Source organism: Macaca nemestrina, chromosome 5 (genome assembly GCF_043159975.1).
Source record: "Macaca nemestrina isolate mMacNem1 chromosome 5, mMacNem.hap1, whole genome shotgun sequence".
Classification (NCBI taxonomy): domain Eukaryota; kingdom Metazoa; phylum Chordata; class Mammalia; order Primates; family Cercopithecidae; genus Macaca; species Macaca nemestrina.
Genome location: NC_092129.1, coordinates 137,082,983 through 137,110,582, shown reverse-complemented (window position 1 = coordinate 137,110,582; position 27,600 = coordinate 137,082,983). Strand labels below are relative to the sequence as shown.

The window sequence follows — 27,600 nt, the reverse complement described above, 5'->3', positions numbered from 1 at the left end:
CATCTTTTTTTTTTTTTTTTTTTTTTTTTTTTTTGAGACAGAGTCTCACTCTGTCATCCAGGCTGGAGTGTAGTGGCTCAATCTCGGCTCACTGCAACCTCCACCTCCCTGGTTCAAGCGATTCTCATGCCTCAGCCTCCCGATTAGCTGGGACTACAGGTGCATTCCACCACGCCTGGCTAATTTTTGTATTTTTAGTGGAGACGGGGTTTCACCATATTGGTCAGGCTGGTCTCGAACTCCTGGCCTCACGTGATCCGCCTGCCTCGGCCTCCCAAAGTGCTGGGATTACAGGCCTGAGCCACCACGCCCAGCCCTCCTGTCTTCAAGACTTTGGATGAAAAGTAGTAGATGCTAATGAGGCACCTCTACTGGGGGAAAAAAAGGACACAAATTGGAAACCCAATGCGTTCATTTCAGCTCTGCACTAATGAGCTGTGTCCTCCAGACGGTGCCTTCTTTCTCTGATGAAGCTTCCTTATCAATCGGTGCCTATCCTGCCTACCTCTCAGGCTCTTGGTGAAGGTAAAACCAAAAGTATGTAAAAACAGTGAAAACTTAAAAAGCAAAATCTGAGATGTTAGCTTATCATTTCATGATGAGTTTTGAGAGGTAGGTTGATGTGGGACCTGATGATTTGCTGGGACTGAAAACCTCAGAAACAGTTTTTGTTCGTAGGGTAAAGGGGGCAAGCCAGGGGACAGAGGAGAGCAAGATACTCACTGCAGAACTAACTGGTAGTCAGGGCGGAGCTGTGGCTCCACAACTAACCTGAACCCTTTCAGGTACACACAGGTAGAGTAAGTAGGAAAGGCAGTTAGCAGATTTAGGTCAAATCTGCTATTGCCATCATTTTTCCCTTAGACACACATTTAAATACTTTTTGTATGTAAGTCTGAGAGGGGCGATAGTGTGTTTAAAGATAAATAGGACAGCATTTCCATTTTTTAAAGGCTAGTTGAATGCAGCCATAAAAAAGAACGAGATCATGTCCTTTGCAGGAAGACAGATGGAGCTGGAGGCCATTATCCTTAGCAAACTAATGCAGGAACAGAAAAGCAAATGCTGCTGCATGTTCTCACTTATTTGTGGGAGCTTGAATGTTGAGAACACACGGACACATATGGACGGTGGAGGCTGGGAGGATGGAGAGGATCAGGATAAATAACTAACGGGTACTAGGCTTAATACCTGGACGATGAAATAATCAGTACGACAAACCCCTGAGTCACAAGTTTATCTGTGTAACAAACCTGCACATGTACCCTTAAACTTAAAAGTTAAATTAAAAAAAAAAAAAAAAGGCTAGTAGAGGTGACCATGCAATTGTTGCTCCCCCAGCAAACTTATAAGAAAGATACAAACGAAGAACTAATTGCCTGCAGAGAGAAAGGAGAGGTTACTGTGGGCTAAAGCAAGAATATGTGAAGAAGCTTCACAGCAATTGGGGACTGTGAGGTCGATTTTAAAAGCTGTTTAGAATTTTAAGGAGTTGAGATAGGGTAGGGGGCTAGGGGGATACTAAGGGCCAAGGGACTAATGTAAACCCAGGCAGGAAGGTGGGAAAAGGCAGGATAGCACAGAAGATGGAAGAGGGTCTGGTATGTCTGGACTGTAGAGTTCATGAGAAGGAAAATGAGACACAAGACTGGAAAGGTAAGTTGGGACAAGATTGTTGCTCTTGCAAATGTTTGTGTGCACTTAACACAGAGTCTAGAAACACACACACACCTGAGCGAAAAAACCTGACGTGAAGTCACAGAACAGGTAGGCAGACATGAACAAGGAAATCTCAAGGAACCAGAAAGTCAAACAAGATAAAGATTCAGGAAGCCAGATAAACCACCCAAGCAGAAGATGCAACACACAAAGTGAACCTCAAATGTAAAGCCAGCGTCTGTCACAACCCGGAAGCCCCTTATGTATTTCCTCCTGGGGCAGGAACCCCTCCCAGGGCATGGTCAGCCCAGGCCTCCACTGGGGCACAGGTAAGTGGCTGCATCTGACTGTAGAGGGAGAAAGGGCAAAAATAAGCATAGGTCCTCGCACCATACAGTTTGAGGCTGAAGCCTGTGGCTTTGATCCTAGATTAATAGGGATTGTGTTAGGCCTGGGGTAGCTGTATCTTTTAGAGCTGAATTATAGAGATTGAACAGCACTTAGTAATCTGGTTCAAGTCCTAGGTCTAGGGGCATTAGGCAATTTGAGCCACGTGCTTTAAGGCCTAGGATGGCCTCAGGGCTGTTGGACCACACCTGGGCACCAAGCCTTTTGAGATCTATTTTGGGAAATTGTATTTTTTTTTTTTTTTTGAAAAAATAGTGCCCCCAGCTTGTCAGGTTTTGTGTGATTTGGACTTGAAAGCAGCCGCTGCCTGCAGTGGACTCTTCCTTTTCCCTGGCGTCTCTCCTGGACCAGTGCTAGTCTCGGTTACAGGTGTAGTCTTAGATTGGGTAGGTTTTAGATTTAAAGGAGCAGCTTGAGTCCTACTTTAAGAAGCAGAGTCCGACTAGAACTCTCAAACTCTATCTGAAAACAGTGGACTTTGTGGTGATTATTCATTTCATAGTCTTTTCCTACCTCAACCAGCATCTCTCTTCTCAGTTATGTTTTTTTTTTTTTTTTTTCCAGAAGAGTTTGACTGGATCTGCAGTTAGGTGTGTGGGGTTGATCGCGAATTTCAGGATTTTGATTCTCAATTTATGTATTTTCTAGCTTGGAGACCCAATCTTTTCGGTTTCCTTCTTCTCTGGCTCTACTATAGAGTTCAAATAGTACGGGTAGGGAGGAATGCCCTTTTAGGATGGAAATGTTGGCTATTTGCTGTGTACTGTTACCAATTCCGGCTTACAAGTGTCTCATGCAATGAGACTAAGGAATATAAAACGTGATTTGCTTCATATCATTCAGAATGCCAGTGGTAAAGACAATATCAGAATTCTGGGGCTGGGTCAAGCATGGCAAATAAGTGAATGCATCTGCCTCCCATTCCACCTCCATCCCCAGGGCTGTCAGTGATAATTGGTCAGAACGCTTTTCATCATCGCCTTCCTGGTAGCCATGGCCAGGCTGCTAGAATTCACATGAAAATGACCCCAAATTCCTGCACCCTAGGGGAGACAGTGGTAGCAAAGCCCCCACAAGTCTGGGGCCGGGTCGTGGGCCACCATGTACTGATCTGTAACTTCGATGAAATCACTGTTTTTTGAGTTTAAGTTTGCCTTTCATAAACTACAGCCAGTGACTTTGCTACCTCACAGAGGATTTAATGACAAAATGGCAGTGGGAGTGCTTCAATCGAGTGCTTCTGCAGATCTGAGCCGTGGAATCCCAGTTGTTTGGTTAGCCACTCTTTTAGTCAATTTTTGCTAACACGATGGGATGCTGTGGCTGTTCCATCACTTATAGGACTCATATGGTTAGGGAACTAAGCAACTAACTCGTCTATTAAGCAATAGACGGTTCTAGTTCCCAGCCCATCATCAAGCAGCTTCAAGTCAGAACATTCCTGCACCAGGGCTTCAGGCTTGCTACCAAGCCTGAAGGAAACGCCGCGCAGATTTTTCCACGGGAGCGCCTCAAAGGGCAGAGGAAACTCAAGGGCTCCTTCACTACCCCTGCTCTCCCCGATCTTCTGGCATAACCCAAAACAACCCCAAGTCCCCTAAGGAGAATATTTTCATGTCTCTTGTTTTATCTGAGAATGTATGTGAATTTTATTTTAGAATATGTATGTTTTTGTTTTAATACAAAAATAATGTTTTAACTTACTAATATCAGTTAAACGTCCCTCTTTAAAAATCCTTCTCCATTTGTCCACTTCTTATTTCATGCCTTCCTATCAGTTAGGCTTTGGTGTCTAATATATAACATCTCAACCAGTTCATAAATTTCTGCTTTTAATATAGCCCAAGTTACCACTAGCGCAGGCCACAGGAAAATACCAGGCTGTCCTGTCTGAATTCTGGCTTTTTTTTGAAAGATTTACTTAGGAACAATTTATCATTTAGTTTGCAATTTTTAAAATAATCTTAATTGACCACATATGTTATCAAATAAGGGTTGGTCTTGCAGCCTCTGCCTCGCTCGCCATCTCCCCGCCACCTCCCACCCCCTTGTTTGCACATGCGCACAACCTCCTGCCAAGATGTCAGAAAATTAATTATGCCACTCTAGGCAGATATCATCGCAGGAAAGCCTCTCTCTGATTTAAGGTAAGATTACCGATATTGAAACTGTTGTTTTTAGAAGGGAAAGACTAAACCTCTCTCCCTCGTTTTTCCTAGTTCCTTCTCTCCATGTTTTGGTAGCCATAAGTCATTAGTGGTTTTTAATTTTTCTGAAACTGAAATAAGGTCTGAAAGGGTGGATTTGTCCCTTTTTTTCCTCCTTTTTTCCTTTTTTTTTTTTTTTTTTTTTTTTTTTTTGCTGGCTAATCGGAGGAACGCAACCACATCTGAAGCCACTTGGCTCATTATGAATTTCATGGAAACTGATTCTCTGAAAGTGTTTCCATATGTGTTCCCAATATATCCCATCCTCTCTAAATGGGAGCACAGACGTGTGCATGGGCTGGAAATGGCTTCAGGATGTGACAGGGCAGTCATATGACTGCCACGGCACCGTGGGTGGCCCCTTCTGAAAGACACGGTGTCCTGGGTGCTGGCCTCCTTCCTGCAGCGGATCTGGTTTCAAAGACTATCCACCCTTCCTAGGATTTAAAAAGTTCTTAATCAAGGCCTAGCAGGAAGATCTCTCTCATTTTTCCTCCCTTTTCTCTCCCCCTCCATCTTTGGCTCCTTCCTTCCCTTGCTCTCCCTCCCTGTATGCATACACACTCACTCACACTTCTACTGCCTGCCCCCTTTCCCTTTACAAAAGGAAATATATTCTTCCAACAATATCCTCAAAATTTGGGTGGGTTTAAGGAATGGCTGAATTTTCTGAAAATTGCCAGGTTTTTTTTTTTTTTCCTCTCTCTCTTTTTCCTTCAGCATAACATACTTTCTTAGCCTTAGGATCAGCTAGTTCTTTCAGAATTTCTGAGCGTGCAGTGGAAAAGTACAATTCATTACAACACAGAAAACAAATATTTAGACTGGATAGTTGAGGCACTTTCCCTCTCTTTTGCAAAAGAATGGAGTTTGCTGGTCATTTCATTATCTTAAAATGATTTCACAATCTCATTTTGCTGCTTTCTTCTCCATCAGGATGATCCATTGCATGTCTTCCATATATGGTACATTTTCCTAATTATCATCTAATGAAATGAAAAGTAAAACTAAGTTAGTGATGGATAGTTGATCATTTTATAGTGTGAGGGGAGAAATTCCGGGAAATTTAGAAAATTGGTCTCTTAGAACCTCAGTGTGGAAAATGCAAAGTAATATTTTGCATATAGTCTACATTTGACTTTTGGATAATGTTTATATAGCATTTCTACCTCTGTCATGCTTGCCTGCTTGAGACTTTGGTAGTAATTCATCTGCTTAGCAAAATTTTTTGAAGCATCTGTCTTCTCAGCACCATACTATGTATTAGCTGGGATCTGGAAGAATATGTCGTTCTTACTCTTAATTTGCTTCCTCTTTAGTTGGAAAATGAAAATTCTTATCTAAAACCAATGATAATACTTAGGAATGTGTGCAGCAGTAAGATTTCTCTACATAAATGTCCAAGGTTTGTTTGATAAATGAAATGTTATGGTAAGAATTTGTATGCCCAGGAAATCCTTGTGTAGTGGTGAGATTTGAAGACAGTGCTTGCTTACCTTGGTCTGACAGAGAGAAGGGAGAAAGCCATGGGTGCTGTGGAGAGCATGGGCAAAGCTCCCTTGAGTGTCCTGAGTATATATCACTCCACCAGGAAGAGGGGCCATGCTGAGGAGCAGTGGGATATGACTTTGAAATAGGGCAGAGGACTCTGAATATGCACATAGCTTCCTTCCTTTTCACTCCTTCATTACAGAATTGCTCAGATATGCCTTTTGAAAGTGGCTGGCCTATGCTTGAGTAAGGGGTAATACACTCTTGTTTTAAGGCCCTACTGCCTGTGTGACTTAAAAAGGCAGTAAGTGGAAAAATTTCCCTTTTCGTGTGTGTTTTCATAGAATGCAGATCTCAAGAAGCTCAAGGCAGACCCTTTGTGTTTTCCTCTGCACCCTGCATGCTCTGTCAGGGTGCAGAGGTAGAATAGAATGCTGGAGCTGGGACGGAGAATCGTGTCGGAGTCTCGTGTTACCGCTCAGATCTACCATGCCTGCAGGCTTCCGTGTCTATAAAATTCATCTATGGAACTCATCTACGATTCTTGATGACTCTGACTTCTGCTTCTGCATACTAGTCTAAAAATTCAAACAAGATGCTAGTTTCACTCTCTGTTCCTTGAAGCTACTCACTCAAAGATTATGATCTTAGTGGCAGCAATTAACCCAGGATCATGGGGAAGGACGAGTATGCTTACCTAACAGCAGGCCGTGCGTTTCTGACCTGGCCCTCTTTCCCCTTCATCTAGTCTCCCCGGGGCTCCCTAGTGTGGATCTACACCCAAATACTGGCTGGGAGGCAAGACAGGTGCTGGGACTGAAGAGGAAATAACAGTGGTAACAAACCAGAGGCATCCGTTTACTAGTGTCAACTGCTGTTTTGGGGGCTCCTGTCTGCAGTGTGAGGTCAAGTGATGCGATAATGCTTGGGAATAGCTCTGAATGCTCTTTAAGGAGAGTTTTACAAGGTTTTATAAGTATGGAGTGTATTTGAGTTACATTTTAGGTTTGATGTCAGCATTGCTCAATGCTTTTCATATCTTTTTCTTTTGTGTTAAAACTGTACAGAGTTATTGTACGGAGTTCCCAATCCTTAGACTAATTTATGTATTCATTTATCCATCTAACCATGCACCCACATTTTTTTTTTCATTTTAACCTCTTACAATATACTAGGTTCTGAGAGGGCTATGAGAGGAAAACATATTCTTTGCCATCCAAAGCTGACTTTATAGTTGGAGAAAACAGACTAAGAAACAGCTAATAATTCAATAAGAGAGTGAGTAAGGGTGCAAAAGAGTGATACAGAAAATAAATGCTATTGGAACAGAAGTAAAATAGGAAATTAAATAATAGAGCTGTTGGTAAGGGGGCAGCCAAAACATTTAAAAGGGGGAGAAGATTCTTGGTTACCAGGGGAGAGCAGCTCCACGTAGGTCTTGTGTATTACATGTTCCAGTAGAAAGAACTCTGAGAGGGGGTTAATAAAACGTTCTTGGGATTTATTTGAGATTTGTCGAAGCAATAACTCCTACCATTTAAAAGGCCCCAATGAAGCTTTGAAGTTAACACCTCATTGCTGAGAAGTATGATGGCTTTTCATTCTGTACCTTTATCCCCTCACATAAAGTGGGCAGAGGACTCTGAATATGCCAACATATGTTCAGTGTGGATTCAAGGCTCCCCTTCCTTTTTTTCTGCCCCGACCTGCCTGCTCCACAGGGATGTGTGAATGTACCGCACAGAGGCCAAGAGGACATGGGGCATGGGGTTTCCCAGCTGACAGCCCCAATGGCAAGTACCTAGTATGTTATTTTGCTCAAATTCCAATTTCTTTTTGTTCTAGAGATCACCTTACCCATTTTCCATCAACCAACCATTATTTATTGGGGGCCTAGTCAATGAGAAAATGTATGTTAAAGTAAAGGCCTTGGTAAAGGCCTCCAAATGTCAAACACAGGTGTGACTGTTAGGGGAGGCAAAAAAGTATCAGACACATCTCTACCCTCCACAGCTACTCTCAGTGGGAGCCAAACCTGACTCAGGATAAGCAGTATTGGAAAGCAGTGTGTGAAAGATGCCACGTGGAGGATTGCAGGCCCTGAAAATTGGAGATCAGACATTCTCTTTGATTCCCCCTTATCTTGGTTTCACACACTTTCCACTTGAAGACCAAGAAACCTAGCTGGGTAAAGAGAGGCTATTTCCTTTTCCCTCATAGACCTTGGGAGGAGGAGAAAGATGTTTTTACTTTTATTAGTGATTTTATTTTTATTTGCACTCCATGGAAATTTTATTAATATATTCTTCCCTGTGTATATTAGGTTGTGAAAAATTGCTGCTGCCACTACCGTTACTATTTTAATGAGCAAAGTTCTTGCAGCTCTCTTTATGACAGCTACATTTGTTTGCAAGCTGTTTGGCTTTGGCTAGGGGTGTAGACAGCAGTTTTGGAATGAAATGCATCTGTAGGAAGCCAGCAGGTCCTAAGGGGATCATACCCTTGACCTTGGTCTCATTCACATGTTGCCCTGAGCAACTAAACTAATTGCCCATTATTTAGCAGATTAGATCAACAAGGCCTGAAAGAGTTGTTAATAATATCCCAAAGATAGGAACTCTCACTGGGGCAACACTTAGGCAGCAGAAGAGTCAATGTAAGTATTTTGAGATATTTTAAGTATTTTTCATTTAGGCAAACCAACCTCTAAGATAGCAGAGGGGTGTGTGTGTGTGTGTGTGTGTGTGTGTGTGTGTGTGTGTGTGGATAGATCTGTGATCATGTTAACCAGATTCCTTAAGGGTAACTAAGATCGCATATCCTTTGTTAGAAGTCAGAGAGGTCTGTCTAGCTGTGGCTGTGATTTTGTGATATTGAGTAAATGGCTTCCTTTCTCTAGATATCACCCTTCCTATTTGTCAAACAGGGGTTAGATTTGCATTACCTAAGCAGTAAATTAGGGTTTAGACTTTTCCATCAGAGTTCCTCAACCAGCATAATGGAATATTTGAGTAGCTTAGGGGATCTGGGAGCATAGCCTAAAGCTGTACAAGTGCAAAATTTTTGTTGAGGTGATTTTTTATTTGACTTTGACTAAAAATTCACGTAAATGTTGCATTCTCTTCCACATTATATTCGTGTTTATTGTATAGTGTATTATTTTCCCCAAGCTGAGTAAAACCAGCCCATTGGGAAAATGCACAATGATTATCTTGGGCTTCTAGTAACTCCTGGCAGTCCCCCAGGAACCCCCAGATGTAGGCACATACCATTTTAAAACTCTTAGCACCAAGTGATCTAGTGTTGGCTATAGCACTCTCAACTTCTCCACTGTTCAGCAAAGCCTCATAGCCGAATGTACTTTGTATATGGAGGAGATAACATGGATAACAGCAAAAAGAATGGATTTGTGCAAGTTATTCATTACTATTTTAAAAATGTCTCCAAACCACCTTTATCTATCCAGTAAGTTGTAGTCAGGAGTTTTAACCGGCTCTTGGGAGCTCTGAGGGTACCAGGCGTATCACTGGGGGAGTGGCTGAGCTTTGGTTTTATATTTATAAAATCAGATTGGGGTTGCACTACTTTTAGAACTCTAGGCTTTCATAATGTGGACTCTTAATAAGTCAGATTTACATTTTGCTTACTTTAGTTGATGTAATATCCAGTTCTGTGTTTGTAAGTTTGTGGCTTCAATGTGGTTGGTGACACAAGATATGACTAGTTTAGGATACAATGTCAAAAGAGCCCAAGAAGGGGTTCTAGAAGAAAACCTGAGTTCATATACAAAACAGAGATTAGAAGCAAAGATACAACCTTATTCAATGAAAGAAAATTTAATGCTATTATTTGCTTCTGTAACAATTGTTATTTTAAAAATTGAAGATTAGGAAGGAGTTTATAGTCTTTAAGTTTAATGTTTCTGCCACCACCCTATTGTGATTATTTTATAAGGGATCTCATGTGGTACTAGAGCAAATTGCTGCTATTTCTTCCTACAGAACATGTTGCAACATGTTTCAGGAACATTTCTTGGTAACATAAAATGACTAAACAAATTCCAGAAAATTCTATTGTTTGTAAGTTGAAAAATCATCCTATAATCCCTTTCAAGTCAACATTAGCACTCTTTGTCAAGAAAGAGTCCATTCTCAAGACATTAAGACTCAAATGCCTAGAAGTGATTGGTTAAAATACTGTAAACCTAGCGGAAATTTGTTGCATTGTTTTCTATAAACCATAACCAGAGCTCATTAATTGAAAAACGAATGTCAATTTGTGTTAGCTAGCATCTATAAACAAAAAGGTACAGTGATCCTGGCGTGTGATGGGCAATAAAAACATCAGCAAAATGTATCAGGTAAAATTGAGAGGAAGGAGGGGGGAGGAGTAAATTCAAAACCATATTGGAGTTTACTGCCAGGGCCCCACATAAAGAGTTTTAATGAGGTTTCTGCATCAAAATAAGTGAAACCATACGGAATTGTAATTATTACTACAGTGTATTTTAAGTACAAATACACCTGAGAAGCAGTTTTTACATTAACGTGTCTATCTGTGTGAACTCCATGCTTCTGCAGGGGGCACACATTGGGGTTTTAAGTACGACTTCTTTCTGATACACACTGTTCACATTATTCTGGTTTTTCTTATATGATCTAACTATTGAACTTAATGCATACAGAAGTGACCTGCCCATCGCTATTAGTTCTGCCAGCTCAAGGTCACCTGGATGCCCTGCAATGCAGAGGCTGCCTGAGGAACAGCTGTGGCCTCCATTTGGCCTCTGTATTGTACGAGAGGCAGGGCACAAGCATTGGGCAGGGGAGATGTTGTGGCGCATCTGCTCCCATTTCTGATTCTGTCGTAATTACTGCTTCCACATTTTTAAACTTAAGCTTGTCAGAATTTCGTTTTGGGGAGGAATAGGTAGAGGCTAGTTGAGGATGGAAGAATTTATAAAAAGCAGAGAGTGACTGCCTGGGCTATGTCAGTTTTGGTTCTTCATCTTGAAAGTGTTTGCTTCTGGCCTTAGAAGCTGCTCCCTAGCTTTTACCCTCTGCTTATGGGCCTGCAGATTCTGGAAAAATACTAATGAGGCATGGGAACCTCTCTGTCTACCCCTCCCCTAAGGCTGTTGCTTCTCCTCCTCTCTTGGAATTCATGGTCATAGAACATTAGAGCTGGAAGGGAACTTAGAGCTCATCCCCCTCATTTTACAGATGATGACACTGCCACCTCTGACTTCTGCCTCTGGCCTTCCACTCTCAGTAAGAAGAGCCAGGCAGGTGAGACTTTTAACAATTGCTGGGCTGGGCAGGGCTGGGCTGGGTTGGGCTGTCTGGTTGTTACTGTCCGATTTGTAAATTTTGTTAACTATATGTTGCTTTTAACGAGTCACTTTATATTACAAATGCACATCATGGCACTTAACCCTTGCATTTTATAAAGATTATAAGCAGTGTGCATTTTAACAAAAATTAACAACCTTCAGTCAGCACCCTTAAAGAAAAGTGTTTGGATTATTCCCTTAATAAACATTGTAATATCCGAGAACAAGGTCTGAATAAAAATGAGGTGAAGAAATACCCATTCATTAAAGTCCTCAAGAATTGTTTAGTGCTTTCCTTTATAGCTAAAAGCTGTAGGGAAAACAAATATATGAGATCCGAATAATCAAAATATTTTAGAAGGGATCAATATCTTAACAAGAGTACTGGTATTAGAAAAGGGCTTGTCACAATTCTGTCAATTCTAGAAAAATAATAAACCTAGTCTTTAAAGATCACAACTACAAGATTGTAGCATTTCAGAAAACTGATTTCCACATGAAATGGTGTATAACGGTGGTTTCATAAGTTCGGCACCAGAAACATCTATTAAGGAGGCCTACCGTTAGCTTTAGACGTGAAGGGCTTCACGTTTTAGGGGAAAACCATCTTTGCCTTCAGGTTACTGCTTCAAGTTGACTTGAAGCTCGTTCTGTTGGATGTGGTGCTGGGGCCTGGGAGACAGGTGGGGAGTGCCCTCCTCTTAATCTCCCCTAGGCAGTGAGCCTCTCGCAACCGCTACTGTCAGCACCTGGCCTAAATCAGGTCACAAGTCTCCCATCAAGACTTGAAATGCAGTGATTCCTAAGGTACCAAGCCCCCTTGACCCTCCCTGTCCACCCCCAGAGAAGTTATGTTTCTGGTTTGATTTCACTGTTGCTAAGATGAGACTTCTGACAAGATTTTAAATTCCTTTAAGGCGTTAAAGGAAATGATAGGAACATGATAGGCTATCTTTTTGATGTTCCTTCATGATGAAGGAGCCTGCCAAGAGTAAATAACAATAAGACATTATTTTGGAATTTCTTTATATTGAGTTGAGGAAAATAAACTTGTCTGACTTAGTAAAAATTTCACTTCAAATATCTAAAGTGCAACGAGAAACAAAAAAGAAAAAAAATCCATGAGGATTTGGTCTTAAAGTCTGGTGAGTGAACCTACGTGATCAGAGTGTTGGGTTGGTTTACACACTGACCTGGCACACATGTGGGTTTTTAAAGCCCTCTGGGATTCTCTGGGGTGAAAAATTTAAGAATCAATGCTGTTAAGACTACAAAGTGGGGGAAAAAAGACTGTAAAGTGACTGGTGCATTTGAAGGTCTGTTTGTGACTTGCTGTTCCTTTTTGGGAAAGCTAAAGTTTTCTTTTTTTTTTTCTTGTAACAATTCTATCATTATTTTAATTGATATTTACAGATTTTTCCCTCCATCTTCTGTTATAATTTTTAGGTGCTTCAGAACTGGGCCCTTTTTCAGACCCCAGGCAGTTCCCAAGCATTTCATCCCTCACTGAGAGCCGCTTCTCCAACCCACGAATGCACTATCCAGCCACCTTTACTTACACCCCGCCAGTCACCTCAGGCATGTCCCTCGGTATGTCCGCCACCACTCACTACCACACCTACCTGCCACCACCCTACCCCGGCTCTTCCCAAAGCCAGAGTGGACCCTTCCAGACCAGCAGCACTCCATATCTCTACTATGGCACTTCGTCAGGATCCTATCAGTTTCCCATGGTGCCGGGGGGAGACCGGTCTCCTTCCAGAATGCTTCCGCCATGCACCACCACCTCGAATGGCAGCACGCTATTAAATCCAAATTTGCCTAACCAGAATGATGGTGTTGACGCTGATGGAAGCCACAGCAGTTCCCCAACTGTTTTGAATTCTAGTGGCAGAATGGATGAATCTGTTTGGCGACCATATTGAAATTCCTCAGCAGTGGCCCAGTGGTATCTGGGGGCCACATCCCACACGTATCAATATATACATATATAGAGAGAGTGCATATATATGTATATCGATTAGCTCTCTACAAAGTGCCTATTTTTTAGAAGATTTTTCATTCACTCAGTCATGGTCTTGCAGCCATAAGAGGGTAGATATTGAGAAGCAGAAGGCTCAAGAGAGACAATCGCAATTGAGCTTCAGATTGTTTACTATTTAAGATGTACTTTTACAAAGGAACAAAGAAGGGAAAAGGTATTATTGTTTTTGTCGTTTGGTCTGTTATCATCAATAACCTGTTCATATGCCAATTCAGAGAGGTGGACTCCAGGTTCAGGAGGGAGAAGAGCAAAGCCGCTTCCTCTCTGTGCTCTGAAACCTCACACCCTCACAGTGGCAGCTGTGTATGGACCAGTGCCCTCCGCAGACAGCTTACAAAACCAGTTGAGGTGCACTAAAGGGACATGAGGTAGAATGGACGCTTCCATCACAGTACCATCATTCAGAATAACTCTTCCAATTTCTGCTTTCAGACATGCTGCAGGTCCTCATCTGAACTGTTGGGTTCATTTTTTTTTGTTTTGTTTTGTTTTTCCATGCTCTAAGAAAGTGACTTCAAAAATAACTGATCAGGATAGATTATTTTATTTTACTTTTTTTTTTAACACTCCTCCTCCCCTTTCCCCACTGAACCAAAAATAAATCCCATCCCTAAAACCTGCCTTTTCCTTTTATGCAAAACTGAAAATGGCAATACATTATTATAGCCATACTGGTATAGATAGTGTTTGCGTTTGGCTATGTGTTATTTGTTTTCTTTTTTTTTTAAATTATGAATATGTGTAAAATCTGAGGTAACTTGCTAACGTGAATGGTCATATAACTTTAAAGATATATTTATAATTATTTAATGACATTTGGACCCTTGAAACATTTCTTAGTGTATTGATATGTTGACTTCGGTCTCTAAAAGTGCTCTTTATTAAATAACAAATTTCTTCAGTGGTCTAGAGCCATATCTGAAATATTGCTAAGCAATTTCAGTTCATCCAGGCACAATGTGATTTTAAAAAATACTTCCATCTCCAAACATTTTAGATATAGATTGTTTTTGTGATGTATGAAGGAAATGTTATGTTTAGTTCTTTCAGATCTTCGAATGCCTCTAACACAGCTTTGCCTTTTAAAGCAATAATTAGGGATTTATAAAACAACCTTTAGCCCTTTATCAGCATGAAATGCTGGAGTGATGTGGTTTTCTAATTTCTTTGGGGTAATTATGACTCTTGTCATATTAAAAAGACAAGCACAAGTAAATCATTGAACTACAGAAAAATGTTCTGTGGTTTCATAGTTAAGCAAAACTCTAAATCGCCAGGCTTCATAGCAAAGACATAGTCAGCTTAAAGCCACACATGTGGATAGAAGATCAATTATGAGACACCTAGTACAGGAGAGCAAAATTGCACCAGGGACTCTTAACTAACCAGCCTTACCAAACAACACATCAGGGGAAGCCCAATCTACCTTACCCAAGGCCCCACTGGCAACTTTCCACAGAATTTGCATTTAGAGGAGCAGAATGACATCACTGTCTTTTGGGAGTAGGTCCTCTGAAGACGCAGCCAGGTTCCAGCAGGTAGCTGAGCTGAGAGGACATATGGCCCGTGGGGACCTACAGACAGCCTTTGACATTTGTATTTCTTACAATGGAGGGCCAAGGAGGGCAAGGGTGTGTGGAGTTTGGTGTCTACTACTGTGTACAAATTTGAGCTAGAGCCCTTCTGTGGCATGCACTTTGACCACTCCTGGCAGTCACATGGCAGATTTCCAAGTGCAAATCCTTAATCTAAACAAGGATCGTCTAATGACACCACCAGGCCAATACCTGCTGTCCTCCCTGAAAAGTCAGGGTCCCTTCATTGGAATCCTCCACCCACCCAAGCAGAATTTAGCAGAGATTTGCCTTCAACCCCTAACGGCCCCCTTGTTCTCTGGTCCTTCTCAAACCCACCTTTTTAGGCCACCCAGCATTGCAGGACAGCGTGTGGGGCAGCTGGACCTGTGCTTCCTGCCTGGGAGTCTCCCTTGGAATTCATCCTGACTCCTTCTAATAAAAATGGATGGGAAAACAAAACACTTTGCCTTCTAAAGGCTGTATACCAAGTATGCTTAGATAAATAAGCCACTTTTCTATTACTTAAGTAAGATGGAAGTAGTAATTGATACTATTTATTGTTTGTGTGTGGTAGCTTGAAGCACACCACTGTCCATTTATTTGTAAGTGTAAAATATGTGTTTGTTTCAGCAGCACTTAAAAAAGCCAGTGTCTGGTTACACATTTCAATTTTAATTAATTGACATAAAAATGTTACCGCCAGTGCCAGCTGCATCCTATTTAATTAAAAAGGTACTATATTTGTACATTATTTTGTAATGTTAAAAGGGCTTTTTTAAGTTTACAGTACACATACCGAGTGACTTTAGGGACGCTTTTGTGTTGAAATGTTACTATAGTGGCTGCAGGCAGCAACCCAGAAACACTTTAGAAGCTTTTTTTCCTTGGGAAAAATTCAAGCACTTCTTCCCTCCACCCTCACTCCAACCACCCCAATGGGGGTAATTCACATTTCTTAGAACAAATTCTGCCCTTTTTCGGTCTAGGGATTAAAATTTTGTTTTTCTTCTTCTTCTTTTTTTTTTTCTTTTTTTACTGAACCCTTAATTTGCACTGGGTCATGTGTTTGATTTGTGATTTCAAGACCCAAGCAAAGTCTTACTACTACTGTGGAACCATGTGCTAGTGCCTGGGAATTAAAATAGCGTGCTTCTCTATGTAGCACAAACATTGCTGGAATGTATAGTGTGATCAACGCAGCCACATTTTTATCCATTTCAGTTGTCTCACAAATTTTAACCCATGTCAGAGTTCCAGAACAGGTACCACAGCTTTGGTTTTAGATTAGTGGAATAACATTCAGCCTGGAACTGAGAAACTCGACAGATTAACTATCGTTTGCTCTTTAGATGGTCTCACCGCCTCTCCCCTGCCAGGGCCCTTTCAAAATGAGCAGAGAAGTCCACACCATTAGGGACCATCTGTGATAAATTCAGAAGGGAGGAGATGTGTGTATGGCTTTAAGGATTCCCTCCATTCCAAGGAAAGGGACTTGCCCAGACTCCAGGTTAATACATGGAAACACGAAGCATTAGCAAAAGTAACCATTATACCTATGGTATTTGAAAGAACAATAATAAAAGATAATTCTTCCAAACCTTGAATTTGTTGTTTTTAGAAAACGAATGCATTTTAAAAATATTTTGTGTGAGAAATTTTTAGATGTTTGTTTACTTCATGTTTACAAATAACTGTTTGCTTTTTAATGCAGTACTTTGAAATATATCAGCCAAAACCATAACTTACAATAATTTCTTAGGTATTCTGAATAAAATTCCATTTCTTTTGGATATGCTTTACCATTCTTAGGTTTCTGTGGAACAAAAATATTTGTAGCATTTTGTGTAAATACAAGCTTTCCTTTTTATTTTTTCCAATTGCTATTGCCCAAGAATTGCTTTCCATGCACATATTGTAAAAATTCCGCTTTGTGCCACAGCTCATGATTGTGGATGAGTTTACTCTTAACTTCAAAGGGACTATTTGTATTGTATGTTGCAACTGTAAATTGAATTATTTGGCATTTTTCTCATGATTGTAATATTAATTTGAAGTTTGAATTTAATTTTCAATAAAATGGCTTTTTTGGTTTTGTTATGTGTGTACCTTGGGTCTTTTCTTGTTCACGGTTTCTCCCTAGTCTGATGTCTACTCCTGCTTACACCTGGGCACTTGCCAGGGCTTGTTAAGAGAAGAGATGCTATATTACTGGGGAGAAGAAAAAAAATCTTGGTAAACGGTGTCTTGTTTTGTCCTATTCCTAGAGAGGTGGGCAAAGAATCTAGCAGTGAACTCACTTCCTTACCAGCTTGTGTCTGAAGGAAGGAGTGCTCACCTTGAGTAAGGCCATTTATTCCAACTGTGGGACCTATCAGGGGTATAGATGCAGTCTTGATGGCTTCATGATTCTCATCTCTGGGAACATAAACACGGCCCGCAAGTGAACCTCTGGCTCTCAGCAGAAGATCTCAGGCAGCCCAGACGTAGGCTAGTCTGTTTTCTTTTCCACATCTCTTTTGGGTTCTTAAAAATAAAGTCACCCAAAGCCCAAGGATGAGTAAAAATGGACCTTGGCCTGGCAGGCTATAGCCTCAGAAGAATTCTCCTAGTGAACATAACTATAGTTTGGAGATTTTTTCTCCCCTTGGCCATTGTTTATTTTTGGTAAGTTCCCCCACTTGCGATAAGGTTGAAGGCCTAGGGTAGAAAAGTTGCTTTCTCTGTGTCCTGTGCTTTCTGAATGCTTGGGCTCACCACAATTCTAAAATAAGGACCCAGGAAATCATGGTGCAGAGAAGGTCAGCCAGTGGCCAAGCTGACCCACATCATAGGGAGAGTTAGAGACCTTGAAGATCTGCTCATTCTTAACCCTTTGGCACTATTTTCTAAGAAATCTTGGAAATAGTTAAATTGCAAGAATAGGAAATGTCCTGAAAGCATTTGGGTGAGCTTAAGCCAGGGAACTTGTCCGCAACTCTGAGGATGTAGATTTATTTATTTTTAAAAAAAATTAAACATCTGTGTGACTTTAAAGGACATTCACAAGGGAAGTGGTCACAGTGGCGTTCTTTCTGTCTCCAGTTTTCTCCAGCAGGATGGTCTAGGGCAAATCCCTTTACTCCTCTGTGTCTCAGTTTCTTGGTTTATGAAAAGGCGTTGGGCTAGATCTCGGCACTATTGACATTTCAGACTGGGTAATTCTTTTTGTGTGTGTGTCAGGGATGCTGTCCCATGCATTGTAGGATGTTTAGCAGTATTCCTAGCCTCTACCCACTACATGTTAGTAGCACTTCCCTAGTTATGACAATCAAAAATGTCTCCAGATGTTGCCAAATGTTCCCTGGGTGGCAAGATCACCACCGATTGAGAACCACTGAGCTAGAGGCTTTATTGACAGAACTGATGTGAGAATACATTGTTTATTAAATTAGAGTAGCCAGGCAGAGGCTGAGGGACTTCCCAGTGATTGCTACACATCAGCCTTTTCCATCCCTTCACCTGACGGCACCCCAAGATTTGGATGTATTGTGAGGGCTGCTGTTGGCTTTTTCGTCTGCACTTCTTCACTCCTCTCTGCAACATGGGCTGTGCAGCCAGTGAACAGCCCAGCTGTGGGTCTTTGTTAAGCCTGGATTGGTTGGCCAGATTTATCATGGCCTGTTTCTCACTGAAACGACAGGCGGAAGAAGAAAGCAATTTCTGCAGTGTTTTTGACCCCTGGTGTCCCCTATCCCCCAAATATTTAATCATCAGGCATTTCTGCAAGAGTGGGTGTTTCCTGTTAACTCAATCCCAGCCGGGACTGGCCCAATAAACACCTCAGGTCTCTGTCACAGAGTTTATTTGGCTGGGAAATGGGTATTGCCATGTAAACAGGAAGCCCCCTGAAGTTATTATCTACAGACGCAGTGGAAGAGCCACATGTTTATATTTATGGGACTTGAAAACAGTCTGAAAGGCAAGGGAGGATGTCAGAAGCCCTCACTGGCAGTCATTGAGAGCAGGTCCTACAGTTCTTTATTAGTTAATTTTTTATTCCCTCTGGAAATGGTTGGTAAACAATAATGACCTAGCCAAGAGCCACTGCAGAAATGGAGGTACTGGCTTGCCTGATTTAATAAGCAACCACCTGTACCTAGATTACCCGGTTAACAATAACAATCCTATCAATTGGCCTCACTGTCCTATTTGAAAATTATTTTAGAGACCAGTCCTAGGAGGCAACAATTTGGAGGTATCTAAAAAGGTAGGATGCTTATGATAACACTGTCATCATCTCTAAGTTCTTCTGGGGAAGCAGAGGACAACTCAACCAGCTGCTCCAGTTGTAGCAAGTGTGGGCCAGCTCACCTGTGAAATCCCAAGTAACCCCTCATGCATTCACTCCTTAGTCAGTTTTTGTGGGGCTGGAGAGGACGTCTTCATGCAAGAGTTCGTAACACCTGAGCTGTCCAGATATTGGTACTGGGAATCAGGCTTGCACCCTAGGCCGATGTATCCCAGGTATACTCCAAATTGCTCCCAACCCATCTCAGCTCTTCCATTGTCTCTCTCCTCCAGCCCGGAAAAGGTGCTTAAGAAAGGCCAGGTAGGAACCAGTATGTGGAGAGCTGATACTCTTGATTTAAACTGTGGGTTCTGAGCAAAGGCAAGGGAATCTTTCCTTCCTCACCACCATTCCTGTGGACCCTGAGAAGCCTCTCTGTGTCTTCCTAGGGGCTTCTCAGCGGTAGCTATTCAATCAGGTGGCCTTGGAAACGAAATTTTCAGAAGTTATGAATCAAAACTTATCAAGGAAAAGGATCCACTGTAGATGCAAAGGGTAATACACCAGGGATGTGTGTGTATGTGGCGTGTGTGTATGTGGTGTTTGTGTGTGGTGTATGTATGTATGTGTGTGTATATGTGTGGTGCATATGTGTACGTGTATTTGTGTGTGTGGTGCATATGCGTGTGGTGCATGTGTGTATGTGTGTGGTGTGTATGCGTGTGTGTATGTATATGCGTGTGTGGCATGTGTATGTATACGTGTGTGGTGTGTGTGTGTCTGTGTGGTGTGTGTGTATGTGTATATGTGTGTGGTATATGTGTGTGTGTGTGTGGTGTGTGTGTGGTGTGTATGTGCATGTGTATGTATGTGTATATGTGTGTGGGGTGTGTGTGTGGTGTGTGCATGTGTATGTATGTGTATGTGTGTATATGTGTGTGGTGTGTGTATATGTGTGTGGTGTGTGTGTGTGTATATGTGTATGCGCACACAGGTATGTGCATGCCTGAAGGGAGGGAAGGAGGAGGGTGAAGTTTGGAATGGATACCTGAACAGCCACCCACTCAGGGAAAGTCACGTGCTCAGGAGACACAGTGTTTCTTGGCCTCAGCTTATTTCTGCAAATTCTTCAAAAAAAAAAAAAAAAAAAAAAAGCACTGCCTTTATCCCACAAGTGATGAAGAAACAATTACTTGTCTTCAAATAGGTTATTGGGACAACGGACACTGGATGCTCCTTGATATGTCAGTTAAGGGAGCAGGGAGAAGCTAACATTTAAGGAGTTTTTAGTAATTTTTGTAAAGCTTTTATTCAAAAGCTTGTGACTCAATCCAGCCCTGCTATTCAGACATGCTCAGCCATTTGGGAAGCAGAGGGATCAAATCTCTGGAAACACATTTAACTTTTACCAAAATGTATTTTAATTCATTTCTTATTATCTTGTTGTGTTGATGTCAGGCCACTTAGTGGGGTTTAGCATTGCAAACATAGCTCAGTTCTTGATTGCTATCTACTCTTTCCAGGTCATTCCGTCCCACTCCATAGCCAATAAAAAGGGAAGAATTTCCCCCACCTGCTATTCTTATAAAGAAATCAAGGACATAGAGCAAAATGCTTTTAACAAAAAGGCAAAATTCTTCCACATAAGCCCTTCAAGGAGTAGCTCTTGCAGCAGTAACATTAAATGGGACCAGAACACAAAAATGCACAGGCTCATGTGGCCTTAGGAAATTTCTCTGGGAGGACCAAAAGTTCTAGAGTTAACCCGAATGTGGAAAATGGAAATAGGAAAGAGTAGGCTCCGTGGAATTAGAGATACAGTATATAATGGCAGAAATTAAGGGTGTTTTTGAGAGATGGGAATACCAAGAACACCCAAAACACAATTGGATGATGGATTGATAGAAAGGTACAAATTTATTTAAAAGCAGCAAAAAGCAGACAACAAAACCACATGACACATAGAATTGTGGCACAATTAATAAAAGCGTTAGGATTTAAATGTCCTTTGACATTCTTTCTTTCCTAAAGTCACCTGTGTATCCTAACTCCATCCATCTACAGCAGTGAAATAGTTGGACCAGTTTCACTTTCTGTTTCTCTGTGAGTTTCCCTTCATTCTTCTGCCCCCAAAGGAGAGGAGCCTTTTGTGGGATCATTATTTATCCCAGAAATACTTTAGTATTTTAGAAATACTTTTGTTCTCCCTAACCATCATTTAGTATTTAAATCATAGAAATCACAATGACTTTACTCTTTTTTAGTAGAGTACTTAAAGAGCCTTTGTGTGTGTAGATTTGGGGGCATAGAACATTTGGCTCCTTGCAGAAATCTTATTTATGGCTTCACAGCTGAGAAATACAGAGATTATTATTGCATACGATTCTCAAGCACACCTTCTGGAGCACAAACTGTGAGCTCAGGTTGTGCAGGGAAAGATTGGTGAACCAACCGTCATTCCTCGTGGGCATGAGAGGGAGAGAAGGATCCAAGGAGAAAGCAAGTTTGAACTTCAGCAAGGAGTTAAGTGGTTAATAGGAGCTCAGTTTTTTTTTATTGGCTAATAAAACCTCTCAGGGTTTTTCATATTATATGGTCCCTTCAGGCTCCTAGCCCAATGGCTTAAAAAAAGGGAAAGACAAAAACAACAACAAAAAGCTGGAGCCTAAATACCAATGCAGTCCCAGTCTTGTTTACTTTTTCATTTCCGCAGTTGTAAAAAAAAAAATTCCTCTGGTAGTTCAACTTTATCATAGGAACTGCAGGAACGGACCGTGTTTGAACAACTCCAGTCATTCCTGCCTCCCAGTGAAAGGAAAAAACATGCTCTGTCTCTGTGTGCCTGTTTCAGAAAAAAAAGTAGACCACGCTGCAAATGATGGATGCATCAGGAAATTTTAAAATGAAAGCAGGGGTGGAAGGAGGGAGCACAGATATTGAACTGAAATACATCTCTGGAATCCTGAATGCAAATGATCTCTGTCCTTTTATTGCCAGTGGTGCTGTTCTCCCAACAGAGCAGGATGTTCTTGTTTTTAATAATAGCCAGGCCAGATGCTAAATTCTCCTCAGCAACATGCTGTATAAGTGAGAAGGCAAACAGCTGATTCCTGTTAAGACGAACACCAGGAGAATAAGCCAGAAAGTATGAGAATTCTCTGGAGGTTTTTGCTTTGTAAACCCCTGTTTGGCAGAAAGATCACAGAATCTGAACTGAAAACACAGTGTGTCCCCTGCACCCGTTCCTCGGCAGAGCTGCTTGCTGGGGGCCTTTGAGCCTCTCGCCTTCGCCATCCAGCCCTATTCTAAGCTATCCAGAAGACGAGCTCACAGGTTTCCCAAGAGGGAAAGTCGGAAGCCCTGAGCCCTTTGACTTGTAATGACTGTAGAAAAATACTCATCAATAGGAGGATTTTTTTTTTTTACTTGCTCCTTGCCGTAAAAAATAGCGAAATGCTGAACACGAGCCAATATTTTTAAATGGCATCTTTGTTCCATCTTTTTCACTACCTTCTTCCCCCTGTTAGAGTCCATCAAATCCCTCAGATATTATTCCTTTCAGAATAAGCCACACATGCAAGATGCTGCTTTCTTCTTTGCCAGGGAGCTGCCAGAGCCTGTGTGGGGCTCTGTGCGGCTGGACTGACCAGATCAGACAGTGACCAGGCTGCACGCCGCTGCAGATCAGACAGTGACCGGGCTGCACGCCGCTGCAGATCAGACAGTGACCGGGCTGCACGCCGCTGCAGATCAGACAGTGACCGGGCTGCACGCCGCTGCAGATCAGACAGTGACCGGGCTGCACGCCGCTGCTAGCTCATGCCACCTCCAAATGCTGCTCTGAAGGCCCTTCCTGGGGGTGCCCTGTGGGAGGGATCTGCAGAATGTTGTCTTCCAGTCATTCCTGGGGACTTTGCTTCCAAGGCCTGCAGGAAAGTCAGCGAGAGAAGAAGGGGATGTTAGGAGCAGGTTGAGAGGCTCGCCCCAAAAATAAGTTCCCCAAAGACCCTTCTCATTACCTTTGCTCTTCACATCCTCCTCCTAAACCCTCATACTTTCTGTCTCCAACTGCCACATCCTTCCCTGAAATGCAGAAAGGGCACAATATCCTTTCTATTTTTTCCTCCCTAGCTGTCCTTGAAGTTCGCTTGGCCCTGATCTCACTAGTATGAACATCCTGGGGGGAAAGGAATGGGAGCCAAAGATGATTTTCCTCCTTTCCCACTTAGGATGGCACTGAACCCCATTGTTTTAATTTCCTTTTGAGGAAAAGTCAGATTTGGTACCAGCAGCATGATCACATATGTACCTGGCACTTTTCTTAATGTTTCACGTGCCTTATCTTAATCTTTCCAGCAACCTATGAAGAAGTTAGTACTGTGTTTATCCCCATTTTACTGATAGGAAAACTGAGGTTCAGATTTGTCCAAGGTTATACAGCTATTAAGACTCAAGTCTAGATCTGCTTGATAACAGACTATGTTCCTAAGCTCAGACTTTGGGCACAATCTCTTTATCATCTGCGTAATGGAGGTTATGAGAAGCAAATGAATTAATGAGATCTAAAAATGCCAAGCAAAGTGTCTGGCACATAATAGATGTACACTAGATGGCACGTATTATTATTGTTGATAATAATTAAGGTTGTTTTTAAAAGCATAAATAAAATTTTCAATTAGTTTGAATCACAATAGAGCCGAAGCCAGAAGTGGAAGATTTTTAAAAAATACTATTTTAACATCTTTTAAAATGTTGCTCTTTGACAGAGGTTTTTTTTTTTTCTATATATTTTATAAACTACTTTTCTACTGAACATTATGGCTAAGTTTGGCAATTGACTTACTATGGGCTGCTTCCCAAGGGAACCCAGAGATATCATATCACGTAAACCATGAATGGAATATATCAACACCTTCAGAACAAGAATGTTGACCTTACCCCCATGCCAATCCTCAATCTGTAGTCTCTTCCAGGGTTTTCCATGTAGGTATGTTGAGTTTTGTGTGAACATTGTCACTGAAAAAGTTATTATTGCACTTAATTTGGCAGCATTGGCTTCATCTAACTAGAAAGAGACCCAAGCCAAGAAATTCCTGTCACCTTCAACCCTTACCTTTCTATGAATGGCTCTGGGGTCTTCCTTGCAATCCGACAAAGGGGCAGTACCCAATTCTCTCATTTCTGAATTGGAACCCCTGATGTGGACAAGGTTTTGTGTTGGGGTGCAGAAGCCTGGAGGAGCCCAGGGATGGGGCATGACTGTTTCTTGCCCTAAATGATTTAAATCACTTTGAATGAATAGGTAGGCTTGTCTCCAAGTATCTTAAAGTACCTTGCAGACTATTTTCTTAAATCTATATGAAAAAAATATTATGTTTTACTGAAAGTCCAGGTAATAGAAATGACCTCTCTCCCTCTCACACTCTCTACCTTCTTTTCTTTCTTCTCTTTGAAACTATTTATTGAACAGGTACCATAGGCAGACCAATATGTTGGAAGGCTTGCCGTCATTAAGAAGCATATTGGAAAGCATATCTGTTCAACTTAATCCATTTCAGTAAAAGAGGTTTTTGTCGTGCCATTCTTTATTTTAAGCAAATTCATGAATTCTTCAGGTTGCAAAAAACAGAGATTAAAAGTTAGTAATTATTTTGTAGAGAGAATTTAGACAGTTTTGAGTTCTGTTTATAGCCAGTTTCATTTTCCATTTCTCATTTCCTAAGGCAAACACTCAAATATTTGTAAGGTACTTGGCATCTATATTTAGTCCTACAGACTTTCATTCCCACTACATATATGGGTGGTTTGGTGTTCTAAAAGTGGGTGATTTTCATACAGTCAAAGAGGGAGAATCTGTTCTTCCATTTTCCCCACCCTGTTGTAGCAGCCATGGAGCCAACTCTCCATGAAGAGGTTGAGCTGTGTATTAAAAGGGGGGCATCAGAAAGTGGCAAAAAGTTCTGGGTTCCAGATCCTTAACCCCTACTAACTAGATGCATGACCTTGAACAAGTCACTTAACCTCTCTTGACCTTCTCTTTAAATCTGAACGATAATATATTGCCAGCCAGATGGTCTGCTGAAGGACTGTGGGGCTCTTACCTATAGATTTGGAATGGCTTTTAGAATGGAGAAATTATGGGGAGTTTTAAAAGACTAGAGTCTAACATTAAGAAAGAGAATGGGGTCCATTGTTTACTGCAGAACCGGCAAAATGCTCATTTTATAGAGGATGGGGAGATGGAATCCCAGAGGTGTCAAATCACTTTTGTAAGATCACCCCAAAGATAGATGATTGGAAGTCAAGGGTCAGGACATCTGTTTCAAGCAGTTTCTATACTCACTCACCATAAGAGATATTTCCTTTCTTCATAATAGTAGCACCTTCTGCATTATATTTTCATTAACTACTTATTTAATTTCCTAGTTTTCATGAACGTATTTTAATTTGTTATAAATTTAGGCACACTGATTTATTAAACTTTCTTATATAAATTAATTTCCAACAGGCTGATCCCATACCATGCTCCAGCTAACCTTATTAATTAAAGATTTGTTATGTTACTTTATTTAAAACATAGATGAAGTTAGCATACCAGGCGTGATTTAGTGGATGAGAAATCCAGTCTAGGAGCATCAGTGCCATTTCTTCCTGGAGAAAGTTGATATATCTGTTGGCAACATGCTTCAAGTTTATTTCCCTTTAGTGGACAAGAGGGATTTTCTCAACCAGACCCTTGCCATCAGTGCTAACGGTAGATGCAATGGCCTTGCTATGGAAAGATCTTTCTATTTAATGTTTCAAGCTTTGGCCTCTAGAGATGGGGCCATAGTCTTGACTTCATTAACATGATGTCCTAGCCACCCAAACAAATCAAAGCATAACAGCTATTCTTGAAAAAGGGCTTATCATCTCAATTGTACCTTTTATCTGCTTGCTATCTAAGTTACCTGTAATCCATATCCCTTTGTATTAGTCCATTTTCACACTGCTGATAAAGACATACTCAAGACTGGGCAGTCTACAAAAGAAAGAGGTCTAATTGGACTCACAGTTCCACGTGGTTGGGGAGGCCTCACAATCATGGTGGAAGGCAAGGAAGAGCAAATCACATCTCACACAGACGGCGGCAGGCAAAGAGAGAGAACTTGTGCAGGGAAACTCCTCTTTTTAAAACTAGCAGATCTCATGAGACTTATTTACTATCATGAGCACAGCACGGGCAAGATTTGCCCCCATGATTCAATTCCCTTCCACCAGGTCCCTCCCACAACATGTGGGCATTCAAGATTCAATCTGGGTGGAGACACAGCCAAGCCATTTCACCCTTCAATTTAAAAAGTAGAAGGGGAAAACCATTCTAATGGGGCAACCATAGAGCACACAGATATTAAGTATAGTGTTATAAGACTTATAGTTCATCTGATCCCTGTTTAATGATAGACACAGCCATTATTGTGCCAAGTGATTATCAGACATAAGTGCCAAGCCATTTACAGGGCAGAGGAAGGTGGAAAGCTGAGAGGAGGAGGAATTTGTGGCTTCACCCCATCCCTTGCTTGAGAAAATAATTGTCTTTGGTTTGCTTCAGTCCCCAACTCTAGTCTGATCTTAAGGGAGGGGTTACATTTGTATTCATTCAAAAATATTGATTAAACACTTACTAGAAATGATGAAAATCAAAATGAATGAGATACATCTCCATCCTCATGAAGCTCACCATCTGCTCAGAGAGACAGAAATATAAACTTCAGAGCCAGGTGCTGTGGCTCACGCCTGTAATTCCAGCAGTTTGGGAAGCTGAGGCAGGCGGATCACCTGAGGTCAGGAGTTCAAGGCCGGCCTGGCCAACATGGTGAAACCCTGTCTCTACCTAAAATACAAAAATTAGCTGGGTGTGGTGGTGCACACCTGTAGTCCCAGCTACTTAGGAGGCTGAGGCAGGAGAATCAGCTGAACCTGGAAGGCAGAGGTTGCAGTGAGCCAAATTGTGCCACTGCACTCTAGCCTGGGTGACAGAGCGAGACTCCTTCTCAAGAAAAGAAAGAAAGAAAGAAAGAAAGAAAGAAAGAAAGAAAGAAAGAAAGAAAGAAAGAAAGAAAGAAAGAAAGAAAGAAAGAAAGAAAGAAAGAAAGAAAGAAAGAAAGAAAAAGAAAGAGAGAGAGAGAAAGAGAAAAACTTGTACAGTGCGGCAGGTGCCATATGAACCAAGGGCAGAGGGGACCCCAAGGAGGCAGCAAGTCTTGGGAAAGGCAGGAAGATGACATCTGGGCTGGGTCTGGAAGCCTGAGGAATTCCTTGCCACTCAGGGTCTGAAGCTGAGCTAGTGTCAGCGCACATCATCCCTGCAGTGCAGCACCTGGGAGTGGACACATACTGCCAGCATGGAGCTCCCATGTGTAGCTCTTCAGAAAGATAAAAAGAAAAAGAGAGAGAGAGAGAGACAATGACCCCAGGCTCTGTGGCGTTCTTTAGCATGCCAGACTACACATCCACAGATAGGATGAGCATGGGGCATTCTCAAAGGGGGTGGAGTGGTGGGGTAGGGTAGGCAGTATCAGAATCTCTGTGGGGTAGGAGTCATACTTGGGAAAACCATATTCAATAGTAGAATT

The 27,600-nt window shown here is 41.6% G+C and overlaps 1 protein-coding gene across 10 annotated transcripts in view; it reads left to right on the top strand.

Moving 5' to 3' along the window:
- The window catches only part of LOC105489529 (RUNX family transcription factor 2), a 352,919-nt gene that overhangs the window by 222,047 nt on the left and 103,272 nt on the right, over positions 1 to 27,600 (top strand). For 2 of the 10 annotated variants that reach the window (XM_011754363.3, XM_071096970.1), the window contains 2 exons: positions 10,988 to 11,053; positions 12,544 to 16,813. The exons of 4 other annotated variants lie outside the window; for them this stretch is intronic. In XM_011754363.3, coding sequence (XP_011752665.2) covers positions 10,988 to 11,053; positions 12,544 to 13,022 — 545 coding nt within the window. In that variant the 3' untranslated portion in view covers positions 13,023 to 16,813. Of the gene's footprint in view, positions 1 to 10,987; positions 11,054 to 12,543; positions 16,814 to 27,600 lie in introns of those variants that run through there. 4 more of the 10 variants (XM_011754364.3, XM_071096971.1, XM_071096967.1 and 1 more) reach the window with 3 other exon arrangements.